The sequence below is a fragment of the Pteropus alecto genome, unplaced genomic scaffold (genome assembly GCF_000325575.1).
Source record: "Pteropus alecto unplaced genomic scaffold, ASM32557v1 scaffold15, whole genome shotgun sequence".
Classification (NCBI taxonomy): domain Eukaryota; kingdom Metazoa; phylum Chordata; class Mammalia; order Chiroptera; family Pteropodidae; genus Pteropus; species Pteropus alecto.
This window is the reverse complement of record NW_006436286.1, coordinates 3,030,627-3,048,053: the sequence shown is the minus strand read 5'-3', so window position 1 is coordinate 3,048,053 and position 17,427 is coordinate 3,030,627. Positions and strand designations below refer to the sequence as shown.

The following is a 17,427-nucleotide window of genomic DNA, read 5'->3' as shown; positions in this document are numbered from 1 at the left end:
ATATATACATATTCGGGGGAGGGGTGGGGAAGGGGGAGAGGGTCATGTAAACCTAAACCGCCATCACGTTACCCCGGATGAGCCTGACGCTAACGAAGGTAATAAATAACTCCGAGGGGTCACGTGACGGCATGGGGGCAGCGAGAAGGCAGCGGGCGCAGCTTCGCTCTGACGTGCTCGTCTGTGTGTGTTTGGCAGAGTTCAGGCCGGCCCCAGGCTTCTGCACCTGCCAGACAAGGAAGCTGACGATGCTCGAAAAGAAACTTTAAAGAAGGAAAAAAATTCAAGCAGAGCTCCACACCACAGTTTTCTTTCAAGTCTGCTGGCCGGCGGGCACAGGTTTCCGACCACCAGGAACAGAAACTTTGGCTCCGAGGCAAATGAAAAAGGAAGAGGGAAAAAAAAAAAAAAGTATTTCCACTTACAACATGAAAATACAGAAAATTCATCAAAGAAAGAAAACTTTCAAAGTCTACTTCCAGCGAAACTGAGGTAGCACTGCTTTCTCTGCATTCGAAGCTTAAGTGGTTGTTAGGACAACGTCCTAGAAAACTGCTCACTTGACTGACGGGTGCAGCTCGTCGATGGATAAACTCGACATGCAATGCAATGGGTGAAAGAAGGCGTGAGCGAGAAGTGAGGACCGTGAGGGCTTCGGACGCACCAGCGTGAAAGGGGGCTGTCGCCAGGCGACGCGCACTGCCGGCGGCCTCGGCTCCCCAGCATCTTCCGCCCGCCTGGGAGTCAATGCCACGTGGCGGACGGTGACCACTGCTCGCCGACTCTGCAAATCTTTAAAAAGAATTATCGCAACCTAAATTCAACCATGTAAACAGCACCACACGCAGTGCACGCCCGCCCTGAAAACACTACGCGACACTGGGACCCGGCGCCGCAGCATCGCGATGGGGGCCCAACCTCGCAGCCCCGCCCCCGCCCCGCTCCGCCCTCCCCCACCGAAACGAAACTCTAACGTGTGCAAGAAGTGGCAGGCTTATTCTATCTGGAGGCTTCAGAAGAAAGATACACAACATGTAACCAGGTTCAACTATTCGGGGGGATCCCCCCGCCAAAAAAAGAAATAACCAAAATAACCGAAAAGTGAAGAAAGTGCCTAAAACATGATACAGCATTTTAGAGCCCTTTCAGATACAAGGCAGAGAAAGGTGTAAAGTAGAAAATATCCGGATCTTCAGTAATTTCCATAAAGGTCCGATCCTCGCCGGCCGGTGCCGCTAGGTCTGCTGCTCGGGGCACAAGCCCTCGGGCCCTGAGCTGAGCGCGCCCCGCCCCCCGCCGGCCCCGAGGTCCCGGCTCCTCCGCTCCATCTCCCACTCCACAAAGGTGTCGAAGAGGCTGGGCCAGGCCTCGTCCTCGCTGTAGTTGCTGAGGTCGGGGCCGATCACCTGAGTGAAGTTAAGGAACATGTTCCACGTGTCCCGGGAGATGCCCTTGACCCCCGAGGGGTTCTCTGTCAGGAAGTTTAGCCACTGGTCCAACACCGGAGGATTGTTCTGGGTGAAGACTAGTTTCCACAGGGCGATGGCTATTTCCCGATGCAGTGACCGCTGCCCCTCTTCAGAGTCCAGGCCGAACTGAAATGTAAACCGGTAGAGATCCTTGAATTTGTCCTCTTGTTTGGCTTCTGTTAAGAGGCTGGGGAACCGTGCGCAGATCCCGTCAATGCTGTCTGCGCTTATTGCTTTGCAGCCATCAAAAAACTCCTTCCTGCAACAGGAAGGAGGGGCACAGTCAGTCACCGAACGCGAGCAGCACTTCCTGGGGGGCAGGACGGCGCGGCGGCGGGCAGGCAGCTCTGGGGCGCAGCTCCTCCGCTAAGGAGCCCTGTCCTCCCCCCGTCCACGGTGTGCCCACCTCCCCGCCGCAGGGTCGTGCTGCGGCCTGTGTGCCGGCTGCTCCTAACAGGGCCTGGCACGCGGCGGGCAGCTGGCAGTGGCTTGTGCGCCCTTCCTCCGTCTTCCCGAAGCCAGCCCCGCCTCTCCGCGCCACTCAGCTGAGCTGCGGGCTCTCCTCTGGGACAGGGGCTCTTCCTGCTTCCTTCTCGTTCTCTATGGGGTGTCTGTTTTTGGAATGTTTTTTGGTGACTGCCAAGGGAGACGTCTGGAGCAGGAAGGTTCTGGATGGACCTGGGTACCTGCCACCAGGGATCAGAGTTCTGTGGCTGAAGAGCAGACGTCGTGTCTGCCGGCCACACGGTCTCACCCTGATCGCCTCAGAGGCGGCTGTATCCGCTGACCACACCGGGCACGTGAGGCCTGCCAGGACCCCAGCCGGGGGCCGCGTCTCAGTCCCTCCCTCATCACCCAGCACTCTGCACGGCACACCGTGGGGTGACCTGCCACGCCCCCCACAGACCACCTCTCCAGGGACGCACGGCCACGACGACGCACTGTCCCTATCGGCACACGTGCCTGAGGGCAAGGTGTGAAGGGCCCGCAGGGGCACCTGGCCTCACGCGGTGACGGAGGCATGCCCGGGGCAGTCACAGCACCTGCCACGTGACGGGTGCGGCGGAGGCAGGTGAGTGGCAGGCAATGGGGCCGGGCAGCAGCCTGGCGACGGGGCCCAGCGCGGGCCGTTCCCCGCTCAGCGCGGGCGAAGACGGTGGCGCCCGGGGGTTCGGCCTGCGCAGCTTTACAGACACGGGTCGGCGAACGAGGAAGAGACTTACCCGAGCCCCGAGGGGCCGCCCCGGGCCCGCCCCAGCGGCGCTGCCCGGCAGGCGTCGGGACTGACCTGGTGAACTTGCACATGGTGGCGGCCTGGAACTTCCAGGCCAGGAGCAGCACCCGGAACTCCGTGGGGTCGACGCACAGGTCGCCGCAGAAGCGCTCCATGCCCTCCTCCAGGATGGCGTCCTCACGCTCGTCCCGGTACCGCCCGAACAGCTCCTCCAGCCTCTGCGAGGAGGACTCCTCGGCGCCGGGCCTGGGCTCGCGCCCCGCGTCGCCCGAAGACGTGGGCAGCTGGCAGGCGTCGGTGGCGGCCTCTGCCTTCTTGGTCCCGTTGACGAGGATGTCCCCACCTGGCTTGCCACAGGCTGGCAGCTGTTCCTCACGGTGGCCGGCACCTCGCCTGCTGTGTGACTTGCTGCTGGGGTCGCGGTCTCCATTCTTGCTGCCCAGGGTCGATGAGGGATTCTTGCACTTGGTGACACACTGGCCCATGGTGCTGGTGGCCTGGCCTCTAGAGTGGCCCCCTCTGGACCGGATGCCCTCGCTGCCACTGGCCCTTGAACCTCAACATGCCATCAGCCAGAGGAGCAAGCCGACCTGGAAAGAAATGAGAGAGCAGTCACCACTGGACAGGGAGATGAGGTACGCAGTGCCGCTCTAGGGACCAGCCGGCACTCAGCGGCACCCCATAAACCAGGAGCGACACCCCGAGTTCATTGCCACCTCCCTCGTGAGCGAGCTCTGTATGTTCACTTTGGCAATGCAGTGGCCAGAGCACATATGGAGAACCAGTAAGGAAAATTCCTAAAGTTCTTAAGGTAACATCGGTTCCAGAGGCTGATTCATATGCAGAACGCATCAAGGAGGACTAGAGTTTTGCCAGAAATATTCCAGAGGAAACCTGTCTGGCCAACTTGCCATCCCATAAGTTCCTTGACCTGAGTGAAGCCAGAAGGTACAAATAAAAGGTTCATTCTCTAGGCTCTGAAGTCAAAATTCTCCGATTTTCTTAAGCAGAACGAGTAGGGAGAAGGGGTGGCCACGGCCAAGACAGCTAGTTTCCCAGCGGCCCGTAGACGGGGAACGGGGTCCCAGCCAGGACTACAAGCAGAGTCCCAGCCGAAGGGCCACGTCAAACTTGTCTCCAACCTCTTCAAATTCCTTTCTGGGACTCTCCTCTGCAGGCCGTGAAATGTCCTTTCTCCCCCCACGGGAGCCGTCCACCAAGCCCCTGGTCCACCCCAAGGCTCCTGGTGCCCGAACGGCTCGCATTAGGTCCTCTGCGAGGCAGTGTGGAGAATGCAGGCCAAGTTCACCCTGGAGGTGATCTCCGATAGGCCTGCAGGCTCGGTCCTCCGGATTGGTCTCCACCTTCAGAAAAGTCCTGATTTACCCGAACACAACCTCTAAATGTAGGACAATCGCCACATGAAAAAGAAAAGTCTGCACCGATACGTAGCAAACGCATCATGGTGGTTTTAGTACTTATGTAATTAAAACGTGCCTTTTAAAGAATTGCTAGAACTTCCTGGGCCAGGGGTGAAGTGACTTCTCTGAAAACCCTGTCTGCTCAGGACTCAAACTTACATCCAACCAGTCCACTAGAATATCCGTTTACAATTCATCACAGGTGGTCCCCAACTTACACTTTTTCAGCCTCACGATGATGCAGAAGTGATACACATAATAAACTGAGACAGACTCTAATAAAATGGGCTCTGTGTTAGAGGATTTCGTAGGCTAATGTAAGTGTTCTGAGCACATTTAAGGCAAGCTAAGCTATGGTGTTCAGTAGGTTGGGTGTACTAAAAGCATTTTCGGACTTATGATATTTTCAACTTACGATGGGTTTATCGGGACGTAACCCTTTGTAAGTCAAGTAGCATTTGCACTTGTAAAATCTGCCACCTGCTACATCAACTGCAGCCACTGAAATTAAAACGTTCATGGAAACTCAGACCGGGAGCCACACGTGCAACAGGGAAAGCAGACCGCATGCCTCCCCGGCCCTGGGGAGCTTTCGTGGACCTTCAGGATCCAAGTTCAGAGCTCGTACGAGACGGGCCATGGGGCAGAGGCGCTTTCCGTGAAGGCTGGTGCTGTAACCTCTACTCCTCCAAATAGTTCCCGGATGTAGTCGGGGTTCTCTTCAAGGGAATTCTAAGGGCGAGCTCTGAGGGTACAGGTTTAAAGCGAAGAATCGTTCCTGTCGGGACCGGAGACTCGTCGTGTCAGGGTGTGGGCCGTTCTCCACCCCAAGGAGAACACACGACAGGGACATGTCCACGTGTGCCCTCAGAAGGCGTGCAGTTTCACTCGGCTCCAGAAACACACTGAAAGCCCTGCCAGCGGTGTTTGCTTTGGAAAATGGCAGACCTGCGCAAGGATTTTTAAGTCCTTTTAGGCTTCAGGAGTACAGCTAGTCGGACAAGCACAGCCTATTAAAACCTTAAAAGGCAAAGGGTTAATCCTTGGAGGACCCGCACACAAGGAAAGCAACTGCCTGAGCTGAATTATCTCCGAAGCAGCAGGCCTGTACCATGTGGAGGGTCTGGCTTCCAGATTTGTTTCTGCAGGCCTGACTGCCGAGGAAACAAAAGGCCCAGCTCACACAAAGCCACATGCTCGCAGGCTGGCAGCTCGACCCCCAGGCCCGCTGACTCACCACGGTTTGCTGCTCGGCTCCTGCGGCTGCCGGAGGCCCCGGCACCTGGCAGGTAAGAGGACTTCCTGGCCTCTGTGCGACCCACCTACCTCAGGCCACCCACCCCCCAACGGATGCTCCACTGTCCCAGTCTCCTCCAGACTCTGGCGCCAAGGCCTTCAGGCAGGGGTGGGACAGATGGGCCTCCCGAAGAGGCCCGGACCCCAGCAGCCCGGCCAGCCCACCATGTGACGACATCTTCTGATGACCCAACACTGCAGAACCGGCTGACACCGAGGGCTGTTAACATGCCCAGCGGATGAGAAGGAGGAACGTCGGGTCAGACAGATGATCACTCAGCAAGTGCCAGAAGCTCACGTCCCCTTTCTCTGAAATGCCCTCACACCCGCTGTGCGGCGAGTGGCAGGCTCAGGCCAGGAGGACAGGGCTCCAGACCGGACGGCGAGGCCAGCCCCGCGCCCCGCTGCTCAGTGGGTGCCCTTCTTTCGTGTGCGCCTCTGGCTCCAGCCCGGGGCTGGCCGCTTGCAAGCTGAAAGTCTCCCCGGATGCACTGGCTGTTAGCTAATAGCTAATAATAGCAGTTATCAATTATTGAACACTCGCTGCTGGGCCAGGCACTATGCTGAGCGCTTCGTGGACATTAAACTCACATCTTCACGACGACTCCGCTCAGAGGGCAGGGAAACTGAGGCGCAAAGTGAATCGCCCGAGGTCACGCAGCCCACAGCTGGTGTCTGGCTCGAGACCATGACCTTCACCTCGAGGCTGGACTGCTGCACCGAGGGAGAGGTTAACGACAGATGGGTCCCAACCTCGGGGGTGTCACCACCGCAGAGGAAACGATGGCTCATCTGTGCCCAGGGCTCAAGAACGGTGACCCCCGTGGTGAGCCCTGCCACGGCGACCCAGGTGGCACAGACTTCCCTGGGCTGAGCCCCCCAGGGGCGGGGGCCTATGGCGGTGGCGGTGACGTCCCAGCCCACCAGCCTGTTCCAGAGCTCCAGCTGAAGCCAAAGCCCGGCTCTAGCTGTCTGGCCTGGAGCAAGACCAGAATTTCCTCGACCTGCAAAACGGTGTCGGAGCCACGGCTGTACGGACCCAGATGGCAGATGCAGATGAAGGGTACCTGGCACGCAGTGCCCCAGCCTCCCAGCAAACACCCGAGACAACAGCTATGGACAGCCCAGTGGTACCGGGCCGGCCCCATCTGAACAAGGGGACCCAAGCCCCCGCGCCCCCAGGCCCGGCCCGGACGCCCAGCCCGGCTTCACCTTGTGCACTTGGCTCCTGTTCAAACACAGTCTGGAGTCTCGGCCCTGGCCCTGCGCAAACGCACCGCTGCCCAGAGCCACTGGCGTGTGTTCTACAGGACTTCCCGGCGACGGATCCTGCAAACATCAAGCCTGGTACCGGCTGCGCCCGCCGGACGCTTCGGATCGCTGGGCATCCTATGCCCGTGTGCCACTCAGCACACCGTGGCGCCCAGAGCCAATTGCCAGGGGCACGGCACGCAGGCAACACATGCCGCTCCGCCTGTCAGCACACGGTACCACACGTGCGTAAACGCGGCTCTGTGAATTCGCCACCGCGGCCCCCAGGAAAAGGAAGGGCAGCAGGCGAGGCCGGGAGCCCTGAGGGAGGGCAGCGGGTGGGGAACGGGGGGCACACGCCCTGGGGGCAGAAAATCCTGGACCTGAATCCCCGTGACGGCACCAACTCTGTGACTGCCAGCAGGTCACTTTAAACGGGGGCAGCTGGACCTCAAGGACGGTGGGTGGAGTAGACGCCACTCTGCCCAATTCCTGGCCCACAGGAAGAGCTGGGCAAGCGCTGCCCCCGTGACGGCCGCAGTCGGGAGCCAGTATCGCAGACGGCGGTGGAGTCCGCCTCCATCCTCCTAGGACGGTGCCCTTTGCAGCACCCAGTCCAGCTCTGCAGGGGGCGGGGCAAGGGTGCAGGACCCCAAGGTGCCCGCAGCAGCGCTCTGTTCCCACAGTAAGTGGCTCTGCTCCCCTGCTTCAGCTAAGTGGCATAAACGAGTTGGAGCCAGGGACAGAAGGGGTGGGGAGGAAGGAAAGGCAGGAAGGAGAATAAGACAAAGACGAGAAGCCCCAGGAAGCTGCCTCCAGACTCCGCTGCAGCTTGGCGTTACCTGAGAGCCGAGGACAGCAACCACTCGGGGGACGCTGGACCAGCCCAGCCGCGGCCCTTCCCCTCCGGCCTCAGCTCCAACTGCCTCGGCCTCCCTCCTCCCTGGTGCCGGCCCCGGCTGCTGGGCCCACAGATGGGCTTGGCCGCCCGCCTGGCCCCAGGCCTGGAGCTGGCACAGCCAGGCCACGGGCAGTCCCAGAGGCTGCGGTCCCTGTGGTCCCTGTGGATGCTCCGGCTCCAGAAAGGAACCAGGAGGCTGCTTCCATCTCTTCGGCAGTTCTGTGGAGTGACAGTCCCTGTCTTCCAGGACATTCCACCTCCTGCTGAGACAGAATCGCCTCTTTGGAAACAGGACGACCGTGGAGGGCGAAACCGCACGAAGACCACGGGAAGGGTTAACTCCTGAAGCAACGCGTGCCCTTGGACAAGTCGCTGACCCTCTCTGCGTTTCTGGGACCCCACCGTCAGAAGGAGGGGTCTGCACCAGCCCTTCCGGGCCGAAGCCTGCAACTACCTTCGCTCTCCGGCACCCAGAGCGGCCGAAGTTCCAGACTGGCAGCCTGGACAGGCCCTTCGCCTCCCTGGGGGGCGGCGCTCACAGCCCTCGCCCTCGCCCACGCCCACGCCTACCGGAGCCGAGGAGAACAGGGAAGGCCAGGAGAGGGGAAGCCAGGGGTGAAAGATCACAGTCGTGCCAGCTTCTGCTCTCCTTGATCACCCTCGTTCGGTTCTGCGGGGTGAGCAGTGAGCCCCGACATGTCGAAGGCAGACCAGCGCGAGCCGGCGCATCGCTGCGCAGAGGGTGCTGCGCCAGCTGCTAGCGGGGGCGCCCGTCGCCCGGGGCCCAGGCCGTGGACCAGGCGGGAGCTGGAAACCAGAAGGCAGGTGACGGCACCGAAACCCAGGGTCGGCGAGGCACCCGACATCTGCTCCGAGGCTCCGTGGGAGAAGGGGCCGACCCGATCCACTCCTCTCATCCTATTCCCAGTGAGGGTCTCCTCGGAAGAAGCCACTGACAAACGCTGGCATTTCCACACCTGAGCAACAGCAAACCCGCCATCCCAGCGTTCAGTGCAGCAGTTGGCTAAGCTAGTTGGATGCGCATGACCAAAGGCCAGAGAACACCAGCCCATGAACTCCTCAGACAGCTCCTCTCCAGCTGCTGCGCCAGAGCGGCCAGGCAGGCAGAAGCCACGCCCCTAGGGAGCCTCAGGGCGAGACCACAGAGCCCCTGGTCCCACCTGGCAGCTGCAGATGCAGACTGACCCCAGGAAACGGTGGGAAATGGGTGGCGTCTGTTTGCAAGTTACTTCCTAGAAAGTAAACTTGTAAAAGTAAGGAGGAGGAAAGACTGGGCGAATACTTGCTGTCACTTGGAAGCTGGGACTTACGAGATCACCTCTGGAGAGTCGGTCGTACCCAGAGCTACTCGGGAGGGAAAGCCCTTCCCTCTGCCAAAGCAAACGAGGCCCGTCTGCGGCTATTTTCATGCCTCTGAAAGACTTTTTGTCCTAGGATGCGCTGCGGCCAGCTAAGCCAGCAGGTGCAGTTAGGGCTGGGTAGGAACACGAGCGGCTTCCCAAGTGAAAAAGAAAGAAGACGGAAGAAAGGGAAGAGAAACACTTTTTTAAAGAAAATAAAACTAGTGATCGTTCCGTCAAACAACCGTAGGTCCTAAGTCCAGCCAGCTTTTGCACAAGGTAATTCTTCTTTGTAACGTGTCCGTTCCCTACCTTGCATGCTTCAAATATACTACTAAGAACACACACCCAGCGGAGGCCTGCGGCCTGCAGCCAGTGTGGGCTAGCTACGGCCAACACTACTTGCCAAATGCAACCAAGCCAGCACTTGCACGTACCATGAAGTGTCCAAATACCAAACCATCAAGCATCTTGGTCTCTGGCTCCAGAGCTGCACATTTAATCCCACGCGACTCAAAATAACCAAAAAAAAAAGGGCCACACCACTTCACCAGCCAGCACTTGGAATACTTCTTGCTGTCACTATGCATCTGGACAGGCCTGACTGCCCACTTCTGAGCAAGGGGCATCGTTAAGGGGCGCCGGCTTCCTGGGCTGGCCACTCCTTACGCCTCTGCACCAGCTCCCTCGGCTACATCCCCTGCGTGGGCCAGAGGGCCGTCTCGGATCTGTGCCCCCGGCACGGCAGTGAAAACAGCACGCCCGCTCCACTCTCCCCTCTGGTTTACGCTTGCGGCTCGTTTCTCCCGTAGCACATGGCCTCCATCGGCCCCACGGAAGGGTGCCCCTGATGGGCGCTGATTCCTGCTTCCAGCCAGCAGGCCGATACGGGCCGCCCTGGCGGTTGACCGGGTCGCGGACGATTTGTCCTCACACACGCAGTCACCACATTGACTGTGCACTTCGGTCACCTGCTCAGGAATTCAGCTGTCAGCAACCAACTGAAGAATAGTTAACCGGAGATGAGACTTGATTTTTGCAACTGAGAAAGACGACAAGGGCAACTGTGAAATGAATCGAAAGAGGAGGAAGGAACCCAAAATAAAGAGGACAAATGCCCGCACGTCTTAAAGGGCACCTGAATGACCAGGAATGTCTGGGTCTGGTCCCCAGAGCCACGATCCCTCAGCAGGCCTCACGTTCACCACGTGGTAACTAATCAATCTCTTAAATGTTTGCTAATTCTTTTTTAAAAAAATCCAAATCCATTAGGGCCACGTTTATCAGTTATTGTCCTAGAAGCCCACGATGGAAGCTGACTGCTAACGCACAGTGGACGGGAAGAGGAAGCAGGAGAGAAAAGAGACCGGCACAATCAGAGAGGATCCGCTCTCACCCGCATCAGTGGGCTGCCCAGGGAGGGGAAGCCACAGAGGCTTTCTCTCCCGCTGCCACATTCGGAGGCGTTCCACAGCTATCCCGTAAAGCTTAGAAACACAGAGAAGCATACAGAAGAGAAAGGGCCCCCGTACCCCATCACCTACAGCTAACATCTGGGAGCCTACCCTCGCAGTCTATCCGGTGAGCACACACGGACGCACAGAAACACACACACGTACAAGGTACGCACGTGGAACTCCTAAACAGAACGGGGGTCGCGTCGTACGTTCTATCTGGCAAACTTTTCCACTGACGCTTTTTCATGTCGACCTTCTCATCTCGTACAATGCTTTAAAGGAGCAGCGATTCAGTGGTAATGCCGGTATTAGGACTAATGAATGCACCAGCCAGTTCACCTAACCCAGGGGCTATTTATAGCCTACGATTCAATCTGTCAAAAATGCCATGCAGCCCTGCAGAGAGGGCGCAGAAAGGCTGAGGCTGCTGCTCAAACAGTGAACAGGCAGATAAGCCTTCCATCGAAGCGGGGGCGGGGGTGAGCAAAATTTGTCCATTTAATCCACTGCTGGACATTTAGCTTGCTTCCGAGAGTTCACTATTACAAACGATACTGGGGTAATAACCAGGATATGCAGCTAAAACAAAAACATTTCTAATTATTTCCTGAGAATAAATTCCTAGAAATGGAACCAATGGATCAAAGGGCATGCAAAAAAATGATATATATAATCCAATCTGAATTCCAAAACAGTAGTGTCGACTCATATAATGGCAGTGTATTGGTGGTATGTATTTCTCCCAACGTCATCCTGTAATGTTTGCCAATTAATTCAAGTTTTAAAAATCCTTACAAAAAGCACATTAAGGTGTTATGTTTAAGAAAAAAACATCAAACTTCCAAAGAAGGATGAAAACAGGTAAAGAAAGAGACCACCCGTTTCACTGTAAATCACATCAAAAAGGCTGCCAAACCCAAGGATTTTGACTCTAAGGATTTCAGGACTCTAAGGATTTCAGGCCAGTATGTTAATGAAAGGACCGTGGTGTACAGCACACGGGGGTAGGGGTGGGAGGCAGAGAGGGATAAACCACAGGACATCTTTCAGTTATATCTAAATTTCCCCAACTTATTCTTCTAAAAGAGTTACCCCCATGTCCCCACAGACAACACCCATCTAAAGGCCTAATGAGCGACAGCCCCCACTCTACAGGTCTGGCATGGGGGTGAGAGGATCCAGCCCACGGCCCAGCCAGAACCTGAGGGGGTCGCATTCCCTGGGAGCACGAGGCTTGTTCGAAACGGACCCGTGGGGACCTTGAAAGTGGTTCACGGGCTGCCTAGCTCATCACACGGCCCACAGACCTATGACATGCGCCTCCTAGCTTCGGACTGAATCAAGGGCTGTGGCTGCCTGCAGCAGAGACCGTCAACCCCCTGGGCATCCAGGCTCTTCAATCAGGTGATCGCCCAATTTCCCCCTCACTCTGGGCCACGTGCTAGGGTGGGGCTCTGGGTGGAGCACGTGACTCAGGCACACCAAAGCCTCACACGCCCCTGGCTTCGAGACTGGGTCACTCAGGTGACCTAAGCCAGCCAGAGTGACGTAAGCACTGCAGTCACCGTACCAGAAAGCCATCTGGAGAATTAACAGTGCCTATCAAAGGTCACTGTCAGGAGTAAATGGTCCCTTCTATCGCCTGGGAAGTCAACTCAAATGCCCATAGGACCCAAGAATAAAATCACTGACGAGTGGCAAACATGAGTTTTGAAGGCATTATATGCACCCTGAATCCACCTGCACTTAGAGTGAGATCAAAGTCTAAACTTTACAGTTATGCGAGCCAGTGAATTCTCCTTTACAAGCCAGATGTCGGGTTTTCTGTCACAGCACAAAGAATCCCCGCCAAGACATGGCTATGGCACTCCTATCCCTTCTACTCAGAGCGAAGAAAGGGGAAGACCTGACACCTGGACATTCTGATTCACGATCTGGGACCAACTTACTAGGCCACACTTTCAACCCAATACATCACGGCAACACTAGCCGAGCACCAGGACCAGCGACCCGACCTGTGCGCACCGTAAAACTGCTGTGAGCGGGCGGACCACCCCGATGCGAGTGACTGATGCGCTAAATAACCTTCTCAAGTTCAGCTGTCCAGACTCTCGGCCTCCTTGAAGCAGCCACGTCACCGAGCACTTAGGTCTCCACCTTCCCGCTCCCGAGGACTCTCCTCCAGCGCTCAGACACCACGTGAAAGGCTGTCAGGCAGGAGCTCCCGGAAGCCTTTCTCTGTGGGCAGGGACAGGATCAATCTTCCCGCGGAAACAGGTACTTGATCTAAACCACATCCTATGAAACTGAAAGACCAGAGCTGCCCAGAACCAGGCTGCCCTCTCGGTCTCACGGACTGTCACTGAGACGGTGTCTCTCTGTCAGGTACTGAAGGGCCTGTTTAGAAAGTATTTGGGTTTTGAAGATGGTGAAAGAAAATGCTCATGTTTGTGAGTCTTTATTGGACATAAAAATTGCCTGTAGGTTAAAACTTGAGGCCCCAAGGTTTGGGTTGTTGTTGTTTTTTACCAATTACTTGTTTCACAAATGAGCACTCATATGGCCAAAGGGTACAGTCACGTGTGTGCAGATAAGCAGATAGTTAAATCACACACAGAGCTCTGTACCCAATGGCTGGCACCATGGTATTATAGGCTTGGCACGCTGAGACAGTGACGATTCCAGCCCAGTTCCTGCCCACTTCCTGCCCATACTGACCTGCCCAAATCACCACCTCCTAACAGCTGTGGCAATGCTGTCTATTAAAACCATACCCGAGCAACTCGGCCCTGTTTCCAGAAACCACTATGAGAAAATTCTAAAATAAGGCAGCAGCTCCACAAGCACTTTTGGTCACCAATACCTCTGAAGATGTGAAGATCACTTTGGACCCCAAAATAAACTGTACATACTCACACACGCTCATACTCACAGTTGGATTCTGTATCCCGTGCTGGGGTCCATGAAATTACATGCAACTTTTCTGAGCGGCACCCTATTCGCTCCCTCCGCCCGAAAGCCACCTGCAGCGACTGAGCCCCCACAGCTGTCCCAGGCCATCTTGGGCCTTCTGGAAGGACAGGACGTGCTTCGTGCTTCGGATGCAGAATGACTGGGTGTGTCCGGCCCAGCTCTGTCTGCTCCCCAGCACATCCCTAATCGCCCTGTGGCTCGGCTGCCTCGCCTGAAAATCGGGACAATCAAAGGGTCACTGTGAAGAGCAAATGGCTCCTTGGTATCAGACGCCGAGCTGCGTTCCCTGTCCTTGCGATGTAACGTGTCATGCCCGATCCGGCACCGTGCGGTACTTCACGGCACGTAACACTCTCTGAAATTCTCACGTGTTGACTAATTACTGTCTGCTCCCCCACGAGAAGGTGGGTGCCACAGCAGGGATTTTATCTGTCCTGTGCAACTCCGCTACGTCACACAAGCAAGCGTCTGATAGGTATCTGCTGAATAGATAATAGTCGGTGACGTTTACTGAGCAGCCCTGTGGGGACACTGGCCCGTGCACGTCCGCTGCGTGAACGCGTGGCTCAGGAGCTGAGTCGGGCGCACGAGGCACCGTTCCTCACACATGGGACCTTCACCTTGAACTGCGTGGGTCCACTGAGACACGGGGTTTTATCCCCTCCCAAAATACGTACTGTATATAAAAATGTTTTCTCTTCCTTCGGATTTTCTTAATAACATACCGATTCCAAGTGCGTGAGGACGTTACCCAGCACCCCACGGTGAAGGGAGGTGGCCCCGGGCAGGTAGCACTGAATTTCACCTCCAGAGCTGGTCACCGAGGTCCAGCTTGTCCCGGACCGCCTCATCGTTCCAGTTACTCCCTGACCAGCCAGTTCTCAGCGATGTGACAGCAACGCAGCTTCTCTGCCGGTCTCGGCCAGCGGGGACGGCCGATCTGCCCTCGCCAGAAGCTGGATGTCCCCTCGAACGGTCAAAGCCAACACTGGAAGCTGAAGTGCTGGGGAGGTGGTCACCCGGTCGCGCCTCCTTTGGACCTGCACTTCAGTCTCTCAGAAAAGATCCACATCAATCCTAGCCATCACTCCCGCCTCGCCCTTCAGCCAGAGGGTCTGGGGAGGCCATGGCCGCGAGGCGCTCTAGGAAGCACCCCGAGTTTGCCGAGTGCTGGCCTGACCTGCATCTTCTCCATCCCATTTAAAGTGCAGATGCCGCAGTGAGAGCCAGCGGCTTTTCTGAACACGAAGGACTCGCAGCCGGTTTGCACCACAAGATACCTTATTCCACTCACATTTCCTAAAACTTGCTGGACGACGGAGCAACTCAGCAGGCACCTTGTCGAAGAGGATAAGAGATGTGGTCCAATAAGTCCTCCATCTCTTCAGAACCACGGGAGACAACGAGCTCCGTTTCTCAGGGCGCCAAGGAAAGGCCATGAGCTAAAGCCCTAATCGGGGCCTTTCGGGGCCAGACACGTGGGCCCAGAACCAGCACAGCACAGAGCCGACCCCACCTCCACCGGCTGGCAGGCCGCACGTCCTGCTCAGCCAGTGAGGCGGCCGGCCCTCCTCTCCCCGCCCCCGGGCCCGGGAATAGAATTTGGGGTAGCAACACCGATGACTTTTCTAAGACAGTGTTTTGTAAAAATAGAGCTTCCAATTTTAGGTATAAATTTGAAAAGAAAAATAGCCAGAATTAGAAGTTTGTTTTAACACAATACGTTGAAAATTACAAGTTTAGGCGCTGGTAGCTGGGGACAGGAATCACACCACCGCATGATTTCTCGGTGAGTCATAAAAAACAGTGCAGGCCTGTTCGACAGTGGACGTCCACTTGTGTCAGATAATGGAAAACCAAAGTGACGCTTCCTCTGCCTCCGTTTCAGTGGTGGCCGGACTGACACAAATGAATCCCGACAGCGACGTTAACAAACCTTTTTTGCTGCTAGTCAAAGAGGAAATGCTTGAAGCCCTAAATATGACTCATTTTGCAGAAGTTAAATCAGTTTAACAGGGGGGAAAAAAAAACCTCTAAACTATTAATAAATCACTAACTGAAACATCTCTGGATTTCAAACAGCCATTCCTGATTAACATACCTTTTGTCAAAACAAAAGCCAAATGTGGGCATTTAACAGCAAGCTGCTACCCTTTCAGTTATGAGAATCTCTCCGGTGGAACTCGTGAGAGTGACAGAAATCAATCTTCAGGCCTACACAGATACTGTCACGATAATAAGACAATAAAGACCTCCCCACAGGGCTTCTGGGCACCATGAATCATCTAACAATCCTCTCCTGCCAGAACTCACTCCTGTTGGCCCAGGGCACTACTCGGGATCACCGAAGGGCTGAGCAGGAGGGAGGTGTCATCACCCACCACGGCCCAGGCAGAAGGCACAGCACTCTCACGAAACGTCCTTTGCTGACACCAACTACTCCCTGCAGGAGAAGTCGACCTTGCAATCTTAAAAACAACTTTGACACTTGTCTCTTCCAGGCCAAATTTTTTTTTAAAAAACCAGAAAGGAAAATATTTCATTAATAAGTTCTTCCAACCAGATCTTTTAAAAATCGTCTATTGTGACACTTTATTGTAATAGACCCATTTATTGTTTCTATTATGCACTCGAGGCTTGAAGGCATTATGCATTACTTTCTCCCACGGCATGTAAACGTTCACGGCCCCCAAGCACAGTCGGAAATGACAAGTGCACAGAAGAGGGAGGGCGCTGTTGTCTCAGTGGCAGCATCTTGGATTACAGGTTCCAAGGAGGCAGGGAGTGTGTCAGGTACCGTGAAAGGGACTAACTGGCCCCTGACGAACACTTTCTAAAGAGGTGCATGGGCAGTAGGCACCTGCTATGCATCCAGTGCACTGCACAAAGCTACCCACAGGCACGGTGCTTGCCCGTCGCTTTACCTAACGTCTCCAGGTACCTGCCTAAGGTTCACTGTGTTTTTACACATACCAACTAATGCAACAACCAGACAATACTACCCTATAAGGTAGGCATTATCATCGCCATTTTATAGACAAGAATACTAAGGCACAGAAAGCATAAAACTTACCTAAGGGCACATGGCTAGCAAGTGGCAAAGCTAAAATGCAGATCCATGCCTTACTCTTTCTCAAAATGAAGGATGATGCTTTTCAAACCTGCTTTTTAAAAGCGTGGAAGTTTGAACTGCTTCTTTTTAAAAAGCAGTACCACAAGCGGGTGGGGTTTTTCTTCGGTCTGCATAAATCTTTCGGTCCCTGTGAAATGAGATTCGACTAGACCAGTGCAGTGTCTTTCAAACTTTAGCTGCGACCTTCGGTGGGAAATACACTAACATCCTGACCAAACGCATGTATCGATATGTGTACAACTCAAAAGTCTGCTTACACTGGAAACGTACTGCGTCGCGTTAACCAATGTCGCCAATAAAAAGAATTTTAAAAAGGGTCTTGCAGCAATATCTACTCTCACTTCTATGATGTGCTCTAATTGATGCTATTTTTTTAAATTTGCTTTTTAATTGTTGGTTAGAATCTAATTAGACACGACCCGTGGTAAGAAAATCTCAAGATCAAACTGACAGTTCAAACCCTCGAATATCTTTACTGTGCCAAACATAATGCTAGGCGTTCTGTCGTTGCTATGGCAGTTAATCCACATGGCTACTCTATGAGGCTGGTACCGCCGGTATCCCTATTTTACAGATGAGGAAATAAGCTCAGGAATGAAGCACCTCACCCAAGTGCCTACACAGTGGCACAGCCAGAGCGGCTCACCAAACATTCCCGCTGCTCCCCCAGTCTCCCAGCCTCTTTTTAGTTAAGTGGGGACATGTGCCTATTTTGGCTGATGGACCGTAGGCAGATGTGATACTTATTATTTCCAAGCCTTAGCACCGAGCTGGCACATGACGTCCCAGTCATCTCTTCCCCTGCTTGGTGACCAAGACAGTGCATGATAATGGAACCTACATCAGCCCGGGCCTCGGGGGGACTGTTTGGGACAGAGTACCCATCAGGCCACCAACCCATGTGGAACGTGCAAGTCACACACTTTTATCA

At 55.3% G+C, this 17,427-nt stretch overlaps 1 protein-coding gene across 4 annotated transcripts in view; it reads right to left on the bottom strand.

Moving 5' to 3' along the window:
• Window positions 1-994: 994 nt before the first annotated feature.
• The window catches only part of DCUN1D3 (defective in cullin neddylation 1 domain containing 3), a 29,957-nt gene continuing 13,524 nt past the window's right edge, over window positions 995-17,427 (bottom strand). For 3 of the 4 annotated variants that reach the window (XM_006912539.3, XM_015589905.2, XM_006912538.3), the window contains exons 2-3: window positions 2,758-3,293; window positions 995-1,728 (exon numbers count right to left, since the gene is read on the bottom strand). In XM_006912539.3, the coding sequence (XP_006912601.1) occupies window positions 1,236-1,728; window positions 2,758-3,188 (924 nt within the window). In that variant the 5' untranslated portion in view covers window positions 3,189-3,293 and the 3' untranslated portion in view covers window positions 995-1,235. Of the gene's footprint in view, window positions 1,729-2,757; window positions 3,294-13,322; window positions 16,826-17,427 lie in introns of those variants that run through there. The other variant, XM_025047300.1, reaches the window with a different exon arrangement.